Source organism: Eleutherodactylus coqui, chromosome 6 (genome assembly GCF_035609145.1).
Source record: "Eleutherodactylus coqui strain aEleCoq1 chromosome 6, aEleCoq1.hap1, whole genome shotgun sequence".
Classification (NCBI taxonomy): Eukaryota; Metazoa; Chordata; class Amphibia; order Anura; family Eleutherodactylidae; genus Eleutherodactylus; species Eleutherodactylus coqui.
The window spans coordinates 217,787,118-217,812,105 of NC_089842.1; the positions used below are offsets into that span (position 1 = coordinate 217,787,118).

General features: G+C 50.6%; 1 protein-coding gene across 1 annotated transcript; it reads right to left on the minus strand.

The window, feature by feature from the left end:
- Window positions 1-1,499: 1,499 nt before the first annotated feature.
- Window positions 1,500-18,702, minus strand: B4GALT3 (beta-1,4-galactosyltransferase 3). The gene is made up of 7 exons (XM_066608754.1): window positions 18,590-18,702; window positions 8,967-9,231; window positions 5,781-6,016; window positions 5,297-5,487; window positions 4,806-4,928; window positions 4,572-4,676; window positions 1,500-2,767 (listed from the first exon to the last, which is right to left on the minus strand). The coding sequence occupies exons 2-7, from the start codon at window positions 9,220-9,222 to the stop codon at window positions 2,236-2,238; spliced, it is 1,443 nt and encodes a 480-aa protein (XP_066464851.1). The 5' UTR covers window positions 9,223-9,231; window positions 18,590-18,702; the 3' UTR covers window positions 1,500-2,235.
- Between the last annotated feature and the right edge of the window lie 6,286 nt (window positions 18,703-24,988).

A 24,988-nucleotide genomic window follows, 5' to 3' on the forward strand; every position in this document is an offset into this window, starting at 1 on the left:
CTAGTAGTGGTGGCTGTAGATACGTGTATGTAGGGAGGTCTCCCTAGTAGTGGTGGTTGTAGACACGTGTACGTAGGGAGCTCTCCCTCGTAGTGGTGGCTGTTTACACGTGTATGTAGGGAGCTCTCCCTAGTAGTGGTGGCTGTAGACACGTGTATGTAGGGAGCTCTCCCTAGTGGTGGTGGCTGTAGATACGTGTATGTAGGGAGCTCTCCCTAGTAGTGGTGGTTGTAGACACGTGTACGTAGGGAGCTCCCCCTAGTAGTGGTGGCTGTAGACACGTGTATGTAGGGAGCTCTCCCTGGTAGTGGTGGCTGTAGACACGTGTATGTAGGGAGCTCTCCCTGGTAGTGGTGGCTGTATACACGTGTATGTAGGGAGCCCCCCCTAGTAGTGGTGGCTGTAGATACGTGTATGTAGGGAGCTCTCCCTAGTAGTGGTGGTTGTAGACACGTGTACGTAGGGAGCTCTCCCTAGTAGTGGTGGCTGTAGACACGTGTATGTAGGGAGCTCTCCCTGGTAGTGGTGGCTGTATACACGCGTATGTAGGGAGCCCCCCCTAGTAGTGGTGGCTGTAGATACGTGTATGTAGGGAGCTTTCCCTAGTAGTGGTGGTTGTAGACACGTGTACGTAGGGAGCTCTCCCTAGTAGTGGTGGCTGTAGACACGTGTATGTAGGGAGCCCCCCCTAGTAGTGGTGGCTGTAGATACGTGTATGTAGGGAGCTCCCCCTAGTAGTGGTGGCTGTAGACACGTGTATGTAGGGAGCTCTCCCTAGTAGTGGTGGTTGTAGACACGTGTACGTAGGGAGCTCTCCCTAGTAGTGGTGGTTGTAGACACGTGTATGTAGGGAGCTCTCCCTAGTAGTGGTGGCTGTAGACACGTGTATGTAGGGAGCTCTCCCTAGTAGTGGTGGCTGTAGACACGTGTATGTAGGGAGCTCTCCCTAGTAGTGGTGGTTGTAGACACGTGTATGTAGGCAGTTCCCCCAAGTAGTGGTGGCTGTAGACACGTGTATGTAGGGAGCTCTCCCTAGTAGTGGTGGCTGTAGACACGTGTATGTAGGGAGCTCTCCCTAGTAGTGGTGGCTGTAGACACGTGTATGTAGGGAGCTCTCCCTAGTAGTGGTGGTTGTAGACACGTGTATGTAGGCAGTTCCCCCAAGTAGTGGTGGCTGTAGACACGTGTATGTAGGGAGCTCCCTCTAGTAGTGGTGGCTGTAGACACGTGTATGTAGGGAGCTCCCCCTAGTAGTGGTTGCTGTAGACACGTGTATGTAGGGAGCTCCCCCTAGTAGTGGTGGTTGTAGACACGTGTATGTAGGCAGTTCCCCCTAGTAGTGGTGGCTGTAGACACGTGTATGTAGGGAGCTTTCTCTAGTAGTGGCTGTATACATCTGTTGTAGGTTTGCAAAAGCTGATATACGGGTGGTTGGAGAATACTGCAATAGAACATTATCGGGGGATCATAACTCACTAGTGATTAAAAAACCCAGTAAATCACTTTAATAATTTAATGAAACTGCACACACAACAGAACCAGTGTCTGGCTACCCTGAGGGGGAGGGGAGGGGGCGTCTCACGGCCCCCGGGACTCATCCAGCATCTCCAAGTTCATAAATAGAATAATAAAATATTTGTAGTGAACAATCACACGAGGCAACAAAACCGGAGAAGTCCTACCGAAGCAGCAGCGGCCGCCGCAGCGCCGACGCCATAAACACTTGGAAGAAATACTGTCTCACTCGCACCAATGCGAGAAGGTTTTTGTCAGCAGCCTGAAGGTTCCTCGTAGGACGACCCAGCGCACAGCACGGAGCGGTAAGTATCCTTTATAAATATATATCTCCCTACACGAGGATGTGCGGTAGTCCCCGCGGGCCGGGTCTACAAGGCAGAGCAGCCACCTCCATGGCCGTAGTCACAGTGAATCCTGATTTTCCTTGTGCAATGAGGCACTCAATGGGTGGGGTGGGTGAGGGGAGTTGTGAGGCTGCGACCCCCGGCTGGGGTAGAAGCTAACATTCTTGTATCAGCCGAGGGAGGGGAATAGACAGTGTGGAGCTTTACACATTGGAGTTGGTCACAATGCATTTCCGCACCGGTCCGGTCCTGACGACCTGAAGTCTCTGGACGTTATCGTATCCTGTTCGCCAAGACGGACGTGGAGGCCATATGTCCTTCTATAGACACCCTATAGGCCATCTCTGGAATGAACCATCCTTGTTCACAGAGCTCAGAGATTTGTGGCCCCGGGGCCACTCTGCTCTGTCATGGTCGCCGGGGGTTTGCTGCGGGCCGTCTGGTTGTGCGGCCTCCTCTGTGTCTCATCCTGCTTGCTCAGCATAGTCTTTGCTGTGTTTTTGTGGCTCCTCGGCCGCCTCTTCTTGGGGAAGTCTGTAGTCGGGGCGTCAGGCCTCCAGGGGGCAGCAGTAGCTTTACTCTCCCTGTCCTCCCACCGAACCCTCTTGGAGGAGACTGTAGCTTCAGTGGGAGGCGCCGCTGCAGAGTTGTTGATGGCTGAATGGACGGACACTGTTAATTTTCCCCTGGTGGAGGCGCCCTTGCTGCTGCTGTTGCTGGGGAGTTTCATTGGTGGGGGGGTGGGGCCCCGCGTTCTCAGGGGCTTCTGAGATCTGGGGTCCACACCGATGTCCACAGTGATGTTTGTGTATAGGGCTTCCAGCTCCTTGGACAGGAGGGTGTAAGTCAGGGAGTTCATCCCGTCCTGCGTCCACATCCTCTGGGTGCGAATCAGCAGATCAAACCTGCGCCAAACAGAGGAGATGCTGGTCAAACAGAGTAGGTGATACTGGCCCTTTAAATGTGAAACACATGCTGCGAGCAACTAAATCGCCTCACTTAGACCTTCCAGCTGCAGCCAGGGCTGTTCTCGTGACACTTGTGCAGCGCTCGCCTCCAGGGCCGCGCTCGTGACACTTGTGCAGCGCTCGCCTCCAGGGCCGCACTCGTGACACTTGTGCAGCGCTCGCCTCCAGGGCCGCACTCGTGACACTTGTGCAGCGCTCGCCTCCAGGGCCGCGCTCGTGACACTTGTGCAGCGCTCGCCTCCAGGGCCGCGCTCGTGACACTTGTGCAGCGCTCGCCTCCAGGGCCGCGCTCGTGACACTTGTGCAGCGCTCGCCTCCAGGGCCGCGCTCGTGACACTTGTGCAGCGCTCGCCTCCAGGGCCGCGCTCGTGACACTTGTGCAGCGCTCGCCTCCAGGGCCGCGCTCGTGACACTTGTGCAGCGCTCGCCTCCAGGGCCGCGCTCGTGACACTTGTGCAGCGCTCGCCTCCAGGGCCGCGCTCGTGACACTTGTGCAGCGCTCGCCTCCAGGGCCGCGCTCGTGACACTTGTGCAGCGCTCGCCTCCAGGGCCGCGCTCGTGACACTTGTGCAGCGCTCGTGACACTTGTGCAGCGCTCGCCTCCAGGGCCGCGCTCGTGACACTTGTGCAGCGCTCGCCTCCAGGGCCGCGCTCGTGACACTTGTGCAGCGCTCGCCTCCAGGGCCGCGCTCGTGACACTTGTGCAGCGCTCGCCTCCAGGGCCGCGCTCGTGACACTTGTGCAGCGCTCGCCTCCAGGGCCGCGCTCGTGACACTTGTGCAGCGCTCGTGACACTTGTGCAGCGCTCGCCTCCAGGGCCGCGCTCGTGACACTTGTGCAGCGCTCGCCTCCAGGGCCGCGCTCGTGACACTTGTGCAGCGCTCGCCTCCAGGGCCGCGCTCGTGACACTTGTGCAGCGCTCGCCTCCAGGGCCGCGCTCGTGACACTTGTGCAGCGCTCGCCTCCAGGGCCGCGCTCGTGACACTTGTGCAGCGTGTTTGCAGCGAAGGCCACACTCGTGACACTTGCGCAGCGCTCGCCGCCAGGCCGCACTGCTACTAGTTCCCATGTGCTGCCCCAACAGCCTCACTCAGACTCCGCAATTCAGCAGTTTTCCTGTTAGCTCTCGGGCTGCTTTGATGTCTGTACTCTGCTGTAGTGCATTGTGGGAGTAGTAGTGTTTGCCGTCAGAGTGCAGTGGCTTATGGGAGGAGGGGGGGGCGGGATTTACATGGAAGCTTTTATATAGAGAGATGGATAGAAGTGAAAATAAATCTCATCTCTTCGGTCCATCCAGGATGGTCTACGGCCAGAACAGTGCGGCCCCCCTGCCTCTGGCGGCCATGTCTGCGGGAGTCCTGTTAGCTATAATCAGCTCAGCTCTTGCCTTCTTACATTTCACTCTCTAATCTCATTATTCTTCCCCGCTCAGCCGCTGCTGATCCTCCTCGTCACCCCGGGGTGAGCCGCCGCTCTGATAGAAAAGGGACAGAACAGCACAACGTGCCTCGTTACCCATAGCAACCAATCGCAGCGCAGCATTCATTTTCCCACCATAGATTGAGTAGATGCTGAGGCCTGATTGGTTGCTGTGGGCAACTAGGCTTGTCTCATACAGCTGCAGGCTATCACAATGGAGTGGTCTCGTCAACACAAGGACTGAGGGTCCCCAAACTACCAGCCCCCCCCCCCCCCCTCCCCGAGTCCTGCTTTTGTTACCGATGGGTATAGGCACTCTCACCGGTGCGGGTTCTCCTCGTTCCCCCTGTCACCTTTGTGCTTCACCATCTTGTAATGGCCCACAGACACAGGAGGACGTGTGATCTTCATCCCAGCCAGACGGACCCTGCAAACAGAGGACACAGCATGAGAGCGACCCCGCAGGACGGGGGAGGTACTGCATTTACTCCACCCGAGAGGATTAGGGCACAGTATCACACAGGATGAGATTAGATCCCCGGGTGGCGCTCCTTACCTGGTCGCGATGTCGTCGTCCTCCCCTCCCCACCCCCAGTACTCGTTGGGGAAGCCGTTCATCTTCATGTATTGTTCGGGGGTGACGGCAGATACTCCCCCAAAGTACTGCGGATACGGGAGGCTGTGGAGAGAGACGTGATGGGAAGACATCCAGGAGGATGGAGCAGATGGTGCGAAGGAGCCGGAAGACAACGGGAAGAAACAGATGGAGAAAGTGAGCCTGATTAACTCTTACTAGACTTTTTTTTTTTTTTTTCAAGAAAACACTTGATTCATTAAAATTATTTTATGTAAACCCCGCCCACAACTCCAGTGCAGGCCACACCCATAACGACAAGCAGAGGCTCCACGAGCCATAGTATAATATACACAACCATATGGTGTCACCCAGAGCCACCACTAGGGGGAGCTCACTGCATACAGACATGTCTATGGGAGGAAAGATGCAGCTGGCTCCCCCCAATGACGAGATTCTCCTATAACCCTCACCTGTAGCTGAACTTGTTCATGGCGACCGAGGCGTGTTTGGGGCTCCAAGGGTCACATATATACAGGTTGTGATCGTTCTCGGGGATGAGATCCACATCGTGGAGGAAAAGGCAGTCCCAGTCCTCGTCCTTCATGGCCTCCTTCACCCCAACATTCAGGAGCTTCGCCCGATTGAATGTCGCGTTCCCTGTCTGTGAAACAAGGAGGATATAAAACCCCCAAAATGTGAGGCGCTGCAGTGTAGAGAGAGGTACGAGGCAGCGCGGGGGCACCAGTGTGGAGAAGGGTACATGGTGTCGGCCAGAGAGGTATGAGGCAGCACGGGGGCACCAGTGTTGAGGAGGGTACATAGTGTTGGCCAGAGAGGTATGAGGCAGCACGGGGGCACCAGTGTGGAAGAGGGCACATAGTGTTGGCCAGAGAGGTACGAGGCAGCGTGGGGGCACCAGTGTGGAGTAGGGTACATGATGTCGGGGTTGCTCACCTGGTGTAGGATATAGATGCCATACTGGAGCTGCTGGCGCTGCAGGAACGGGTGCAGGTAGTAGAGCAGGTGCCTCAGGTGCGTCTCCCGGTTGCGGTGTGGGATGATCACAGCTGTTTTGTGTCGTGACTCACAGTTGGGTGGTCTGTATCTACCGCCTGCTCGCACCATGGGGTTCTTCTCCTGTATCCGGCGGAGAGTGGGCACCCGGCTAAAGGTGACGGATATAGGACCCACTGGGGGGAAAACGAGGAAGAAGAGAGAAGGGGAGGTAAGAAATAACACGCAGAGGGAAAAAAATGATCACAGTCACCCAGTAACACAAGGTCAGGAGATCTCTTGAATAGTACACTCGCCTACTGTACCACAAGCTCATCCACACAAGACTCTATTATAGTACTCCTATTCTTGTACATAGGAGGCAGTATTATAGTAGTTATATTCTTGTACATAAGGGGCAGTATTATAGTAGTTATATTCTTGTACATAAGGGGCAGTATTATAGTAGTTATATTCTTGTACATAGGGGGCAGTATTATAGTAGTTATATTCTTGTACATAGGAGGCAGTATTATAGTAGTTATATTCCTGTACATAGAGGGCAGTATTATAGTAGTTATATTCTTGTACATAGGGGGCAGTATTATAGTAGTTATAGTCTTGTACATAGGAGCAGTATTATAATAGTTATATTCTTGTACATAGGGGGCAGTATTATAGTAGTTATAGTCTTGTACATAGGAGCAGTATTATAATAGTTATATTCTTGTACATAGGAGGCAGACTTATAGTAGTTATATTCTTGTACATAGGGGGCAGTATTATAGTAGTTATATTCTTGTATATAGTGGGCAGTGTTATAGTAGTTGTATTCTTATACATAGAGGAGCAGTATTATAGTAGTTATACTCTTGTACATAGGGGCAGACTTATAGTAGTTATATTCTTGTACATAGGAGGCAGCATTATAGTAGTTATATTCCTGTACATAGAGGGCAGTATTATAGTAGTTATATTCTTGTACATAGGGGGCAGTATTATAGTAGTTATAGTCTTGTACATAGGAGCAGTATTATAATAGTTATATTCTTGTACATAGGAGGCAGACTTATAGTAGTTATATTCTTGTACATAGGAGGCAGTATTATAGTAGTTATATTCTTATACATAGAGGAGCAGTATTATAGAAGTTATACTCTTGTACATAGGAGCGGTATTATAGTAGTTATATTCTTGTACATAGGGGGCAGACTTATAGTAGTTATATTCTTGTACATAGGAGGCAGTATTATAGTAGTTATATTCTTGTACATAGGAGGCAGTATTATAGTAGTTCTATTCTTGTACATAGGAGGCAGTATTATAGTAGTTATATTCTTGTACATATAGGGCAGTATTATAGTAGTTATATTCTTGTACATAGGGCAGTATTATAGTAGTTATATTCTTGTACATAGGAGGCAGTATTATAGTAGTTATATTCTTGTACATAGGAGGCAGTATTATAGTAGTTATATTCTTATACATAGGAGGCAGTATTATAGTAGTTATATTCTTGTACATAGGGGCAGTATTATAGTAGTTATATTCTTGTACATAGGGGCAGTATTATAGTAGTTATATTCTTGTACATAGGGGCAGTATTATAGTAGTTATATTCTTGTACATAGGGGGCAGTATTATAGTAGTTATATTCTTATACATAGAGCAGTATTATAGTAGTTATACTCTTGTACATAGGGGCAGACTTATAGTAGTTATATTCTTGTACATAGGAGGCAGTATTATAGTAGTTATAGTCTTGTACATAGGGGGCAGTATTATAGTAGTTATATTCTTGTATATATGAGGCAGTATTATAGTAGTTATATTCTTGTACATAGGGGGCAGTATTATAGTAGTTATATTCTTGTATATAGGGGGCAGTATTATAGTAGTTATAGTCTTGTACATAGGGAGCAGTTTTATAGTAGTTATATTCCTGTACATAGGAGGCAGTATTATAGTAGCTATATTCTTGTACATAGGAGGCAGTATTATAGTAGTTATATTCTTGTACATAGGGAGCAGTATTATAGTAGTTATATTCCTGTACATAGGGGGCAGTATTATAGTACTTATATTCTTGTATGCAGGAGGCAGTATTATAGTAGTTATATTCTTGTACGCAGGAGGCAGTATTATAGTAGTTATATTCTTGTACATAGGGGGCAGTATTAAAGTAGATATAGCCTTGTACATAGGGGAGAGTATTATAGTAGTTATATTCTTGTACATAGGGTGCAGTATTATAGTAGTTATATTCTTGTACATAGGGAGCAGTATTATAGTAGTTATATTCTTGTACATAGGAGGCAGTATTATAGTAGTTATATTCTTGTACATAGGAGGCAGTATTATAGTAGTTATATTCTTGTACATAGGGGGCAGTATTATAGTAGTTATATTCTTGTACATAGGGGGCAGTATTATAGTAGTTATATTCTTGTACATAGGGGCAGTATTATAGTAGTTCTATTCTTGTACATAGGGGCAGTATTATAGTAGTTATATTCTTGTACATAGGGGGCAGTATTATAGTAGTTATATTCTTATACATAGAGCAGTATTATAGTAGTTATACTCTTGTACATAGGGGCAGACGTATAGTAGTTATATTCTTGTACATAGGAGGCAGTATTATAGTAGTTATATTCTTGTATATAGGAGGCAGTATTATAGTAGTTTTATATTCCTGTACCTAGGGGGCAGTATTATAGTAGTTATATTCTTGTACATAGGGAGCAGTTTTATAGTAGTTATATTCTTGTACATAGGGGCAGTATTATAGTAGTTATATTCTTGTACATGGGGGCAGTATTATAGTAGTTATAGTCTTGTACATAGGGGGCAGTATTATAGTAGTAATAGTCTTGTACATAGGGGGCAGTATTATAGTAGTAATAGTCTTGTACATAGGGGGCAGTATTATAGTAGTCTTGTACATAGCGAGGTAGTATTATAGTAGTAATAGTCTTGTATATAGGGGGCAGTATTATAGTAGTAATAGTCTTGTACATAGGGGGCAGTATTATAATAGTCTTGTATATAGGGAGGCAGTATTATAGTAGTTATATTCTTGTACATAGGGGGCAGTATTATAGTAGTTATAGTCTTGTATATAAGGGGCAAGATTATGTTACTAACACAGGTATGGTGATTTTTCCGGGCACCATGGTAGTAATTCTCCTATTTGCATCCTCGGATGAAGCGTGGCTTGTAGGCAGGTGAGGTTGGTGTACACATCATGGGTACGGGTATAGTCAAAGCTTGGCTCTGAAGATCGTCCAAAGATGGAGGCAAGGCTACGTAGACCACCAAATGAAAAATACACCATAAATGCGAACTGAAAGCCAATCAGCATGGCCAGTGTGCATGGTCGCTCCAGGACACGGCGGATCATCTTCCAGCTCTGCAAAACAGGGACAACAACATTACTGCTGCAGGAGTGTCACAATGTAACAGAGCTGCTTCAGAGACTTTGACACCTTTCTGGACTGTAAACAGGTCTATTCTCCGAATATATAGAAATGTGTAACCACCTCAAGGAGAAGGATCAGGTTTTCAACTGATGCTTAACCCTTTGCAATCCAATTTTGGATTCAGGGTTTCCTAGGCGGCTTTCTCTTTCTGCCATTATACAATGGCGCCATCTGCTGGCTAGAGACAGTACTGCGGTATGTGACATGCCGGAGAGGCCCCCGACGACAGAATGGCCAGTAATCTACAGTAAGAATACCCTGCTGGAAGTCTTCCAACATTGGAGCTGTATATCCTTCAATCAGAATGTCTTTACATGTCAGACAGTGGATTGGAAAGGGTTAATCTTAGGGAGAATATTACCACACCCTAGTACATGGGGGATGGGAAACTTGGGGCTACAAGCCTGAGCTTTGGTTGCCAGTTTTTTTTACTAAACTACAAGCACAATTTTAGTCCATACACCAAAATTAAGATTTTTACACTACCCCACCCAAAAAAGAAAGGAGCAGCCCATCAATGGGCGTGGTTGTGCAAAGAAACCTACGAGAAGCTGATGCCATAAGTTCCTGCTATGATGTTACAACTCCTGCCATGAGATGCCAATCTACGTAAATACGCCCCTTTATGTCTGGTATGTAAAGTGTGTATTATGAGCTTCTGCATCAGTTGAGGCCTGTATTGCTCTGTTCTGTATTAATTGAGGTGTATATATTGAGGTTCTGCAGCAGTCAGGGTGAGCATTATGACTCTGCGACTGAGAAGTTTATTATGCTGTCTTGCAGCAGTCAGGATGAATGAGGTTCTGCAGCAGATGAGATGTGAATTATGTTCTGTAGCAGTCAAAGTGAATAGGAGGTTCTGCAGCGGTTGAGAAGTGTATTATGATGCCTGCAGCAATCAGGGTGAATATTATAAGGTTCTGCAACAGCTGAGATGGGTATGATGTTCTGCAGCAGTCGGGGCGAGTATGAGGAAGCTCTGCAGCAGTCAGGGCTAGTATGATGAGGTTCTGCAGCAGCTGAGGTGGGTATGATTAGGCTCTGCAGCAACTGAGTTGGGTATGATTCGGTTCTGCAGCAGCTGAGGTGGGTATGATGATGCTCTGCAGCAGTCTGGGTGAGTATGATGAGGCTCTGCAGCAGCTGAGGTGGGTAGGATCAGACTCTGCACAATTGAGTTGGGTATGATGAGGCTCTGCAGCTGTTGGGGTGTGTATGATGAGCCCCTGCAGAAGTTGGGGTGAGTATGTTGAGGCTCTGCAGCAGCTGAGTTGGGTATGATGAGGTTCTGCAGCAGCTGAGTTGGGTATGATGAGGTTCTACAGCAGCTGAGATGGGTATGATGAGGCTCTGCAGCAGTTGGGCTGAGCAGTAGGAGCGCTGCAGACTATTGCTTAGACACCCAGCATTAGTCTGCCTTCGGATTGCATATAATGGAATTGCATAGCAACAAGCAGAGCGCTCTGCATCCTTCACTACGTGAGTCATCGCTCCCTCTTAGTTACTGGGCATGCTGGGTGACCGCCAGGACGCTGATAAAGGGGCTCATATCCTTGGAGTTGACCCTTTAGGTCTGAGATATAATGGGGGATCCCCCAATCAGACAGCGGCGGGCGGCACTGACATGAACGGTAATGCTTCTGTAGTAGCGCCAGTTGTCGGGCTGCACCTGTGTATGCAGTTGTCAGGAAGCCCATCGCTGGCAGCCCGAGGTCAGACCCGCCACTGCTGCAGACTGGGAAGTAGTGTGGCACTACGGAAGACAGAGGGCGCTGCGCGGAGTGATGCCCTGGCATCGGGTAGATGTGAATGTGTAACTGGCAGGTATAACAATACAGGAGGATCACTGAGGGCTTGTCTGCTGAGCCGTGTATCTAATCCTATCCTGTGTGATACCGTCTGCTGAGCCGTGTATCTAATCCTATCCTGTGTGATACTGTCTGCTGAGCTATGTATCTAATCCTATCCTGTGTGATACCGTCTGCTGAGCCGTGTATCTAATCCTATCCTGTGTGATGCTATCTGCTGTATCTAATCCTATCGTGTGATATTCTCTTGCGAGCCATGTATCTAATCCTGTGTGATACTGTCTGCTGAGCTGTGTATCTAATCCTATCCTATGTGATACTGTTTGCTGAGCTGTGTATCTAATCCTATCCTGTGTGATACTATCTGCTAAACTGTATCTAATCCCATGATGTGTGATACTATCTGCTGAGCTGTGTATCTAATCCCCTGATGTGTGATACTGTCTGCTGAAACATGTATCTAATCCTATCCTGTGTGATACTGTCTGCTGCGCTGTGTATCTAATCCTATCCTGTGTGATACTGTCTGCTGCGCTGTGTATCTAATCCTATCCTGTGTGATACTGTCTGCTGAGCCGTGTATCTAATCCTATCCTGTGTGATACTGGCTGCTGAGCCGTGTATCTAATCCTATCCTGTGTGATACTGTCTGCTGAGCCGTGTATCCAATCCTATCCTGTGTGATACTGTCTGGTGAGCCGTGTATCTAATCCTATCCTGTGTGATACTGTCTGCTGAGCCGTGTATCTAATCCTATCCTGTGTGATACTGTCTGCTGAGCCGTGTATCTAATCCTACCCTGTGTGATACTGTCTGCTGAGCCGTGTATCTAATCCTATCCTGTGTGATACTGGCTGCTGAGCCGTGTATCTAATCCTATCCTGTGTGATACTGGCTGCTGAGCCGTGTATCTAATCCCCTGATGTGTGATACTGTCTGCTGAGTTGCTCCGCTCTCCTCCGGATCGCTGCGGTCGGGTTCTGGTTTTGCCTTCTTGTATAATGTCCAGTATTCTCCGGGATTATTGGTTGAGGATACGGACTGCTGCCTCCATACCTACGGGCGCAGAGTAGTGAGTGATGTTGCTCACTTGTGTGGCGGCACCCTTTGGTTGGGGGAGGGGCGGGGGGTTGCAGTAGGGCGCTATATGCAGGACAGTTGTGTCCTCACTAACACTACAGGAATAAAAATGGCGCAGGACTGTGCAGACGTCTCAGCGCTCGCCGTGCCCACTGGTTTTCTTCTTTTATCACGACAACTTCATCAAAAATCACAAACAGACGACATTTTTAAAAATTGAATTGATTTAAACCCCCCCAATCTGTGTTAAAGAGGATAAGATGCATCAGCGTGCGGTGCGGATACCCATATGAGCTAATTGCCGGCCTCACAGCGAGCTGTAGCATAGTAAGGCTTACATAGTAACCCATCACATCCGACATGATGGAATCTCCAGGACAAGGGCCTTTAATCCTGTGGGCTGTTTGGGAATTTACAGATTCACAGCAAGCCTGAGCGCGAGAGCAGCCATCTTTAATGGGAAGCAGGGTGACAACCACTATGGCCGTCATTACAGCTCTCCTATGGGAGACCATGGGCAGCGCTAAGGACTGCGACACAAAGACGAGGGGACGCGGATTACTACGACACACTGAGGAAGACGAGGGGACGCAGATTACTGCGACACACTGAGGAAGACGAGGATTACTGCGACACACTGAGGAAGACGAGGGGACGCAGATTACTGCGACACACTGAGGAAGACGAGGGGACGCAGATTACTGCGACACACTGAGGAAGACGATGGGACGCAGATTACTGCGACACACTGAGGAAGACGAGGATTACTGCGACACACTGAGGAAGACGAGGATTACTGCGACACACTGAGGAAGACGAGGATTACTGCGACACTGAGGAAGACGAGGGGACGCAGATTACTGCGACACTGAGGAAGACGAGGGGACGCAGATTACTGCGACACACTGAGGAAGACGATGGGACGCAGATTACTGCGACACACTGAGGAAGACGAGGATTACTGCGACACACTGAGGAAGACGAGGATTACTGCGACACACTGAGGAAGACGAGGATTACTGCGACACACTGAGGAAGACGAGGGGACGCAGATTACTGCGACACACTGAGGAAGACGAGGGGACGCAGATTACTGCGACACACTGAGGAAGACGAGGGGACGCGGATTACTGCGACACACTGAGGAAGACGAGGGGACGCGGATTACTGCGACACACTGCGGAAGACGAGGGGACGCGGATTACTGCGACACACTGCGGAAGACGAGGGGACGCGGATTACTGCGACACACTGCGGAAGACGAGGGGACGCGGATTACTGCGACACACTGCGGAAGACGAGGGGACGCGGATTACTGCGACACACTGCGGAAGACGAGGGGACGCGGATTACTGCGACACACTGCGGAAGACGAGGGGACGCGGATTACTGCGACACACTGCGGAAGACGAGGGGACGCGGATTACTGCGACACACTGAGGAAGACGAGGGGACGCGGATTACTGCGACACACTGAGGAAGACGAGGGGACGCGGATTACTGCGACACACTGAGGAAGACGAGGGGCCGCGGATTACTGCGACACACTGAGGAAGACGAGGGGCCGCGGATTACTGCGACACACTGCGGAAGACGAGGGGACGCGGATTACTGCGACACACTGAGGAAGACGAGGGGACGCGGATTACTGCGACACACTGAGGAAGACGAGGGGACGCAGATTACTGCGACACACTGAGGAAGACGAGGGGACGCAGATTACTGCGACACACTGAGGAAGACGAGGGGACATTAATGACTATGAACCACCCTGGATACTACAGTAAGCCAGAAACTGTAGTCACAGAGCGCCGGTGAGGGGACACTAATCAGCATGACGCACCACTAGTCACACCTCTCAGCGTCTACTTCCCACGAGTCAGGCTATGCTGGGAGCTGTAGTTCGTTGCGCCAGCCCTTCACGGGTATTCCCGCTATCAGATTGTCCTGCCATCCTGTGATGTTATAGATTAGGAAGTCCGCCATCCCCGCACTATTATATATACCTTTTATTACACAACCACAGAACCTATGGCACGTCCTCCCACTTACCCTATTGGACACACAGGCAGCCGGTCCCCAGCTGACTGATAACAGAGAGCAATAAATTCCATTCAACTGCATAACAAGATGGGCTGGATACTTAAGGCGCCTTTATGAATTATTGCCTGGCACAGTGATTGTTGGCAGTAGTCCCAAGTACACCTGGCCACCAACTGCGCGGTGAGCGACAGATCACTTTCGCTACGCTGCAGCCCAGTGAAGCAAAGCGGCTGATGCACGACTTCTTCTGTGTAAACGGGAATTGTTCCATTTATGAGCGACTGCCTGTTTACTGCGAACAGAGGTGGCCGGAGGAGATCAGAGCGCTCCGTAAACAACTCTCCCTGGGTGGAGATGGAGGACGCCGTGCGCCCCTCACTAGTGCAATACTGGAGGACCTCACAATGAGTAGTTTGCTCTGGCCCTCGAGCCTCCGCCGCAGCTCCTGTTTTCAGGATTATTTTAGATTTGCAGAGGTGAAATCCTAAACCCGCCATTGGAAACAGTCATCAGGACAGGCGTCTTTACATCACGTCCCCCCGGCTCCATGACAGGGCTGAGAACGGAGACAGAGTCCTGCTACTGATGGCATCAGGACCCAATCGTTGCCACTTGTAGTGGGGGTCTAAATAGCCCTCACCCCTCTCACATGTTATGGCCTTGTGCCCCCCCCATCCCCATCATTCTGCGCTCGGTACCCCATAATGACAAAGTGACAACAAAACGGGAGAAATCTTTGTAATCTTTAAAAATGAAGAATTACCATTTTGCCCTGACATAAGTATTCACACTCTTTGGTCCGCCGTGTGACATTTAGCTCTGGGGTCTCACATTTCTCTTGGTCATCTCTGAGATGTTTCTGATTGGAGTCACCTACGGTAAATTTATATAATAGGACATAAAAGACCCTGCAGTCTATATAAGGTCTCGCCGCTCACAATGCAGATCAGAGCTAAAACCAAGGAGGAGGAGAGAACTGCCTGTAGAGCTCAGAGACAGGATTGTGTGGAGGCACAGATCTGGAGAAGCTGCAAACACATCTCTGCTGCCCTGAAAGTTCCCAAGAGCCCAGCGGCCTCCATAATACTTACATTGAAGAACAACCAGGACTCTTTATAGAGCCACCGACCCCCCCAGACTAACGGGGAGAAGGGTCTTGTAAGAAAGATGGCCAAGAACCCAATGGTCACTCTGGCTGAGCTCCAAAGATCTCGATGGGAGAAATTTCCAGAAGATCGACCATTACTATAGCCTTCACCAATCTGGGCTTTATGGTGGAGGGGCCAGAAAGACGCTTCCTCAGTAAGACACATGGAAGCCCCCCGGAGTTACCAAAAAGACCGCGAGAAACAAGATGCTCTACTGTGATGACACCAAGATGGAACTTTATGGCCTCTAAATATGCTATTTCTTCCTGGTGAATGCAGGCCGAGATGTTGGACGGTTCGCATTGTGGTCAGGGGAGTCTGTCCGGCTCAGATTACGTCTGGCATTCGCTGGATTTGCTATTTCTAATATTTTTGTTGTTGTTTGGCTCCAAGGTCACGGATATATTCATGCGTGTGGGAGGAGCCTAGAAATAATGGGTAAACTACAAAAACATCGCGATTATCAGAAATGGATGTAAATGTATGTCCTATATGTGGTCAGTCCATACCATCCAGAGCCGGCTGTGACTGACCGCCCACTGCAACAGCGGGGATCAGTGAGAACACCGATCCCTGATGTTAATCCCTTATATGCCCTGATCAATGTTGATCATGGTATATATAAAGTGTTTACAGAGGGAGGGCGCTCCCTCTGTGACACCATCAGCCCACCACTATGTAATAGTGCCATGGTAACAAGATAGAGGCATCTGGGTCTGCTATGGCCTATGATCGCTATGATTAGCAATAATGCATTGCAGTACTGAAGTACTGCAGTGTATCATTAGAGCAGTCATAGCATCGCAGGTTCAAGTCCCCTACAAAGACATAAAAAAATAAATATATAGGAATAGTGAAAAAACAACCTTTTTGCACTTTCCCATATTTGTTTAAAAGAAATGAAAAATCCCACATTTAGTCTCGTCACATCCACACAAGCTCCGCCCATGGTAAAATAAAAAGGTTATGGCTTTTGAAAAGTAGAGATGGAAATCCCCCAAAACTCATCACGTTCTTAGTTCCAAAATAGGCGTCACTAAGGGGTTATCAGATTGGTGGTGTCTGCTGGTTGGGATCCATGCTGAGTAGCCGACTGAAGCGGACGCGAATTGAAGGTCTCCGCTTCTATCTGTTGCATGTGATGTTTTTCTCTACTGCATGGGTGCAGACGGCGTATAATTGCTGGATCCGTCACCAACTGATGAGCAGCGGAACCTCCATATGTGGCGTCTGAGCTGCGACTATGTGTTGCGTTTCTGCAGATGGGTGGAGTTAACAAGCGTGGTGGAATTTGCTGCAGATTTTGTATATTCTACAAAATTAAGATCAAAGTGTACTTTTTTTTTTTTGGCGAATCCATCTATCTGCAGAATTTCTGCTGCGGACTGTGCTGCGTTTTGTCTTACGGTCGCGGTAATTTCACACGGCAAACTTTGTTTTCACACATTAGCAAACGCAGATTTTCGAGCAGCAGAAACGCTTCAACGTCCGCGACATTCCTGTACTTGTGGGTTTCTTGTTATTCATTGATCGCGGTGGAGAAAAGCCGCAGCAGATAAATAGACGTTGCGGCTTTAAAAAAACGCGGCGTTATTCAAATTTCAGGATTTTCTGCAGCAGAACAGCGAGGGCTCCTCTACACTGCTGAACGCGATTTCGCCGCGCGACATTTGCGGTAATTTCTCACACGTGCTCATACAATGTCGGAGTGTGAGAGATGCTTTTTTCGGAAAAATAATCTCGCATCCCATCGCTGACGCTTGAGATTGACAGCAACAGATGTTACCAATGTTAAATATGCATTGCACAAACATCGCAAGTTCGTGCGTCGCAATGCGCTAAATCGGAGTCTCCATACGGAAACGAGGGCGAGAAAAAAAAAAAGCAAAAAACTCCGTAAGAAAGGTCCGGCCGCGATTTAAAAAAAACTCTTGCTACGTCACAGGTGGGAATGAAACCATTGAAAATGATAATTCTGCGTTTTCTAGTATTCGCGCATCGCTCCAAAATCGTGCGATTTTCTTGCCATTGTCAAGGCAGCCTAAAGTAGATGTATCAGATCACGGTCACCTGCCTCATACTGTCAACACTGCCGGACTTCTGCTGGTGTGAATTCTGCAGCGTTTACGGTCCGTGTGAAGGCGGGCCGATGGAAACCGTAAACGGAGATCAAAGAGTCCTTTTTTTTTTATGGCGGATCCATCAAAATTTTCAGTTCAAGACAGACACTTCCTGATGCTCATCGGTCGGCTTTCATTGGATAACAGATCCGTTAAAACCCGATGGGACCTGGATGTGAGGAGCCCCGCGGCCGGCGGGAGCGTACAGAAGTGGCGAAAAAAAGGAAAAAATGAAACAGAAAAATCTGCAAACTCTAAAAAAAAGGAAAAAAAAAAAAACTAAAAAAAATTAGGTACAAAATAAAAACAGCCGCAAAAACAACAAACAACTAAAGATCAAATATTGATAAAATAATAGACCGCACGGAGGCCGCGGTCACACTGGTGGAAGCATATTTGTGCGCGCAAATGGTCTATGTGTTTGCTCGCAAAAATAAATACGCATGTAATCGTATGTGTGGTGCAAATATGTACAAAACCAATGTGCAGTTTTTCTGCGTATGCCGCACATTACACAAGCGGCGCAAAAGACTGCTGATCTGAACGGACTCTTGGGCCGTGCAAATATACAACATGTTCTAATCTTGAGCGCATTTTTTCATGCAGTCACGTGGAAAAATGCTCTCAGGTGACTGAGCCCATTGATACCTACAGGTTCTACGCACTGCGCATTACACGTGAAATCCGCCGCACAAACGTGTTCGCATGAAGCCTGAAGTGCGTGAAAAACATGGCTTTTCCACCATTAATTCACATCAAACGCATGCAATTATTGTTTATGACTCTAAGCAACACAAAAGTAAACCTATAAAACGTAGAAAGCTAACAACCAACACGTTCGGCTGGATTCCCACCAGTAACAGCATGACCGATGCGACTACTCCACCTATCATCCCCTTGCGCCACCAGAAGCACCATTCAGGTCATCCCTGATAATAAACCTATACAATTTATAAAGCACAGTGATGTAGAGCGCCGGCGCTGCCTCAAGAGCTTGCAATCCGTGCAGGAGAGCCGTGAGCCTGGCAGACAGCAGGATGGAGGGGGCACACCTGAGTGTCAGCTCTTGGGCCCAGGGGGATCACTCACCTGAGCGGCTGCAGGGATTCAGCTGTGGATTGTGGGATCAGGCTGGAAGCAGCAGAATGCCTCTGTCATGGCCCCAGCGTCTCCCCTCCCTTCCTCTCTGATTCCTGATGGCTCCTCCTCCACTATCCTCCCTCCACCTCCCCCTGCTTCCCCAACCGCAGCGCAGCAGCACATCGCCCCCAGCCGCAGGCTGCCCTCCGCTGCACACCTGGGCTGTTACCTGCCACTGCGCACCTGTACGCTTAGGTCTTCGGATCGGTTTACAAATTCCATGCAGTTAACAATGGAATAAGAGAACGGAGAAAAGCGTGCGACAAATCAGCTCGCAGCCGGACGCCAATAATAGCGTATTACGTGCCAAACCCTCAAATGCTGCTGATAGACCATCATAGCAGCCTGCGGCGCTCCATCTGTAATCCTGGCGTCTGACAGCGGCGTAACGACACTGTAGCGGGAATGGTGGCGAAAAATCGGCGGCATTTTACAGTACGGGCGACGTGGATGAGGCTTCGGGAAATGTCGTCCCTACGCAGCCGTGGAAATCCGCCATCTTAAATGTTTGCTATTACAATAATGTAATTTTTACGTGCGTGAAAAATAGCCGTGCCGCGATGTGATACGTGTCATCAGAAAATGCAAACAATCGAATAACGAAAAATCGCATGTTATAGAGTGCGATGTTATCTGCGTTTCTCAACCAGATATCGCAATGCGTGGACCACGGTCACATGGGGCGGATCTTCCGCAGTAGCGAATGAGATGTTTAAGAGCTCGTCCCGCACGCTGCGGGAAAAAAATCCGCAAATTCATAGGCCAATAGGCTTCAATGCAAAAATCCGGCGTAATCCATACTAAATCTGGGTTGCAAAAACAGATTTTCCGCACAAAACGAGACCGAAACGCACTCGGCGCTGACGCACCCTCAGACTGCCATTGGCTCAGTTCTAGGGCCCAATATATATACACATGTGCGAATGAGTCCTTAAAAACAAAAAATTGCAGAGCAGATCTGCCGCCTGAGCCCCGCCTGAGCCCCGCCTGATCCCCGCAGTTCTGCCGCGCGTCTGCGTCTTCCGTCTGAACGAGCGCCGCCTGCAATGAGAAAAATGTAAAACGTTACATATTTAATGACGCTTTGATAATCCAGAACATTTCATAATCCGGCATCCTGATCATTGCTGAATTAGGGAGCATTCAGGAGGCCAAGTGTCACACGTGAGATCTGACTGAGGGCTTTATTACATCGGTCCTAAAATCGCGAGATTCTGACTTGCATGACACACAGAACTGTTGCAATGTTTTAATCAATTGTTTCCAAAGGGTTAACCAAACGGGCGGTTCTACTTGTGCAGCGAGCCGGCGAGACGGAAGAACTTCAGCGTGCTGCATATTTCAACGAGATCACTGAAAACCCGCCTGTTGTTTGCGAAGGGCGGCTTATAAACTACATTACACCGATATCACCCCTGTGTAATACAGTGAGATATCGCGCTTGAGATCATGTAACATGAACGCCGCTTTTCACGGACTGAAAACCCCAGATGAAAAAGTCGCTACATGTCCAGTTTTTGACCAATTTTGCTAAAATAAATCGCCCGGCATTCTCTACATAAATTGTACAAAAAAAACGTCATCGATTCGCACGTTGATGCAATTTTTTAATATATGTGTGAAAATTGCGTACTGTGCGTTCTGCATGTGCTCGCAGCATAAAGTGCAGGATTACAACTGCGATACTGGTCGGAGTTTATCGGACTGATATCGCGCTCTCCCGTCTTGCCTCCAGCCTTAAAGGGGCCCTGCAGGGACATGTCATGTGATCTCCTCTGCTCTTCTGAATGGCCAGGAAGGCACGCAGAAGGGAGGAGCTTGAACGGCGTACAATTCTCGCATGGGTCGCACTGCAAGTAGATCATAAAATGCAAATCACCACTTTTTCACAAACAGAGGAAGGAACGGAGGGTGATTAAGTCGTAATCTGGACACTTCGTGATAAAGAGACTGCAGATGGCGCCGTTCTATTGCAGTGAATGAGAGTTGCAGAAATGGCGCCTCAAAGCTCTCTGTGCTCATAATTGGAAATATGCGGTGAGAATAAGCCCTGCGTGCAAATGAGGCGTCAAGAGTTGGGAAGCGCGTGAAACGGCTCCTACGTTTCCATGGTAACTGTTAGTTCTTGTAACTATAATATACTGTTAACCCTTTCAGCTGCCGTTTACAAAAACAACGCAGGCAAAACCCAGTGTATAATCGGTGGGTATTCACATGGCGGCCCGGCGGGCACCGCTGATCACACACCACTACTAGTTGATTAGAATGTCCAAACCTTGTTACCGGCTAACTGCGTGAGCGACCGCCTCAGCGCAGCTGTACAGAGGCGGAGGCCATCTATATCCTCCAGCTACATCATCCGCAACCTGTAGGTCCAGGACCCCCTAAAGTGTGGTCACATGACACAAACTTATCAGCTGGAATGGGGATAACCGGACACGCGGGATAAAGCAAGCCTCAGTCATAATGGGACAACATAGCGCCGTCCTGAACTCTAACCTTTGCCCCCTTGTGAAGGAATTGTCAGATGTTCTTCATTACGTGCTGATTACCTGCAGATGCCAGTACACGGAGCACATAATCTGTACTGGGAGGAACCACGGAAACAGAGAGCAGCGATGACATCACTGACAATGTTGCCTATCCATCACTAGAGAGCAGCGGTGACATCACCAACAATGTAGCCTATCATTTCACTAAAGAGCAGCGGTGACATCAATGAGAATGCCGCCTATCCATCACTAGAGAGCAGTGGTGACATCACCAACAATGTAGCCTATCATTAACTAGAGAGCAGCGGTGACATCACTGACAATGTTGCCTATCCATCACTAGAGAGCAGCGGTGACATCACCAACAATGTAGCCTATCATTTCACTAAAGAGCAGCGGTGACATCAATGAGAATGCCGCCTATCCATCACTAGAGAGCAGTGGTGACATCACCAACAATGTAGCCTATCATTAACTAGAGAGCAGCGGTGACATCACTGACAATGTAGACTATCCATCACTAGAGAGCAGCGGTGACATCACCAACAATGTAGCCTATCATTTCACTAAAGAGCAGCGGTGACATCAATGAGAATGCCGCCTAGCCATCACTAGAGAGCAGTAGTGACATCACCAACAATGTAGCCTATCATTAACTAAAGAGCAGCGGTGACATCACTGAAAATGTAGGCTATCCATCACTAGAGAGCAGCAGTGACATCACTGAGAATGCAGCCTATCCATCAATGCCGCGTATCCAGTCACTACAGAGCAGTGGTGACATCATTCACAATGCCGCCTATCCACTAGAGATTAGCAGTAACATCACTGAGAATGCTGCCTATCCATTCAATAGAGAGCAGAGGTGATATGACTGATATTGTAGCCTATGCACTAACTAGAGAGCAGCGGTGACATCACTGAAAATACTGCCATTCACTATAAAGCAGCGTTGACATCACTGAGAATGGAGCCTATCCATCACTAGAGATTAGCGGTGACATCACTGAGAATGCAGCCTATTCATCACTAGCGAGCAGCAGTGACATCACTGAGAATGCCGCCAACCATCACTAGAGAGCAGCGATGACATCATTATACTGCTGTCAGTGTGGTTTCCCGGCACTGCGTGGTGTCCAGGCCGCGGTTGCATGCAGGGAGCTGTGTTTGCTGTATGACCGTTTTTCACATCCTGAAGATCCTCAGTCGGTTGTTACTTTGTCTATTTTGTCAGTAATGGGTCCCTGCAATGAGAGCTGCAGTCAGTGGCACACAGACGGCATCACCCAGCTGTCCTCTGCCCCTGAAAGGACCTCTGGGAAAGCTGGGTGACAACAAATAAGAGCAATCAGGCTTTCCCAATAGCAAAGTCTGCCCTGTTATGCGGGTGTGACGTGATTAGCTGGGTCCTCCTTTTCTGGGGCGATCACCCAGCTTTCCCATTCTCCTGCATGGCCCCAGAAGTATCCGTGTGGCAGCTGTAATGACAGCCAGGGGCAGAGAGTATTCTTTTAAGGGGAAGCACTCGTTAAACTTACTGCTTTGCGCCGCCACAGGTCTCCGCAGCCGCGCTGTAAATTTCGTCTTCTCCGTCAAATCTGCTGGAATGATAATTACACACATTTATGAGGTTGTAATATAAAATCCGCTGTGCCACATAACGGTGCCAGCGCCGCTGATCACCTTATAACTTCTACTGGTTAACAATAAATAGGTTTCACCTGCAAGCAGATCTGACCTTGTAACACTGGAGGTCACTCAGCACCCAGGAAAGTGCTAACCACCGTGCCAGGCAGGGCATGCATGTAAACTAACTGGACTCTATAGTGTGACAGGAGCGCCCTCTGCTGCACACAGCTACGACTACAGGAGACTTACCTGTGTGCGGGGCAAAGCCTCAACAGGTGCAAATCATCCATGTGAAGGACAATGGCAGCATCCAGATGCGTCAGGAATAAAGACGATAGAGGAACCCAAAACTAGGAGTCACCCCACATCTCTCACCATTTACATCTACATCAATATCTTCTGTTGGGATACAGGACAATGACACGCCAACACTCGGGTTGGGGGCGGGGGGAAATGCCGACACTCGGAAGGGGTGGGGGGGAGGGGATAACGACACGCCGACACGGGGGGGGGGGAGGTATAATGACACGCCCACACTCGGGGGGGGGGTAGGGACGACACGCCGACACTCGGGAGGGGGGGGGGATAACGCCACGCCGACACTCGGGAGGGGGGGGGAGATAACGACACGCCGGCAGTCGGGGGGGGGGGGGAGATAACGACACGCCGGCAGTCGGGGGGGGGGGAGATAACGACACGCCGGCAGTCGGGGGGGGGGGGAGATAACGACACGCCGGCAGTCGGGGGGGGGGGGGAGATAACGACACGCCGGCAGTCGGGGGGGGGGGGGAGATAACGACACGCCGGCAGTCGGGGGGGGGGAGATAACGACACGCCGGCAGTCGGGGGGGGGGGGGAGATAACGACACGCCGGCAGTCGGGGGGGGGGGGAGATAACGACACGCCGGCAGTCGGGGGGGGATAACGCCACGCCGACACTCGGGGGGGGGGGATAACGCCACGCCGACACTCGGGAGGGGGGGGGCAGAATAACGCCACGCCGGCAGTGGGGGCGGGATAACGACACGCCGGCAGTCGGGGGGGGGGATAACGACACGCCGGCAGTCGGGGGGGGGGGGGAGATAACGACACGCCGGCAGTCGGGGGGGGGGGGGAGATAACGACACGCCGGCAGTCGGGGGGGGGGGGGGAAAGATAACGACACGCCAGCAGTCGGGGGGGGGGGGGGAGATAACGACACGCCAGCAGTCGGGGGGGGGGGGGATAACGACACGCCGGCGGCAGGAGGGGGGGGGGGAGATAACGACACGCAGGAGGGGGGAGGGAAGATAACGACACGCCGGCGGCAGGAGGGAGGGGGGAGATAACGACACGCCGGCAGTCGGGGGGGGGGGGATAACGACACGCCGACAGTCGGGGGGGGGGGGGAATAACGACACGCCAGCAGTCGGGGGGGAAATAACGACACGCCGGCAGTCGGGGGGGATGACGACACGTCGGGGGGGGGGGATGGAGGATAACGACACGTCGGGGGGGGGATGGAGGATAACGACACGTCGGGGCGGGGGGGGGAGGATAACGACACGTCGGGGCGGGGGGGGGGGAGGATAACGACACGTCGGGGCGGGGGGGGGGGGGAGGATAACGACACGTCGGGGCGGGGGGGGGGGGAGGGAGGATAACGACACGCCGGGGCGGGGGGGGGGGGAGGATAACGACACGCCGGGGCGGGGGGGGGGGGAGGATAACGACCCGTCGGGGCGGGGGGGGGGGAGGATAACGACCCGTCGGGGCGGGGGGGGGGAGGATAACGACCCGTCGGGGCGGGGGGGGGGAGGATAACGACCCGTCGGGGCGGGGGGGGGGGATAACGACCCGTCGGGGCGGGGGGGGGGGGGGATAACGACCCGTCGGGGCGGGGGGGGGATAACGACCCGTCGGGGCGGGGGGGGGATAACGACCCGTCGGGGCGGGGGGGGGATAACGACCCGTCGGGGCGGGGGGGGATAACGACCCGTCGGGGCGGGGGGGGATAACGACCCGTCGGGGCGGGGGGGGATAACGACCCGTCGGGGCGGGGGGGGGATAACGACCCGTCGGGGCGGGGGGGGGGGGGGGATAACGACCCGTCGGGGGGGGGGGAGGATAACGACACGTCGGGGCGGGGGGGGGGAGGATAACGACACGTCGGGGCGGGGGGGGGGGAGGATAACGACACGTCGGGGCGGGGGGGGGAGGATAACGACACGTCGGGGCGGGGGGGGGG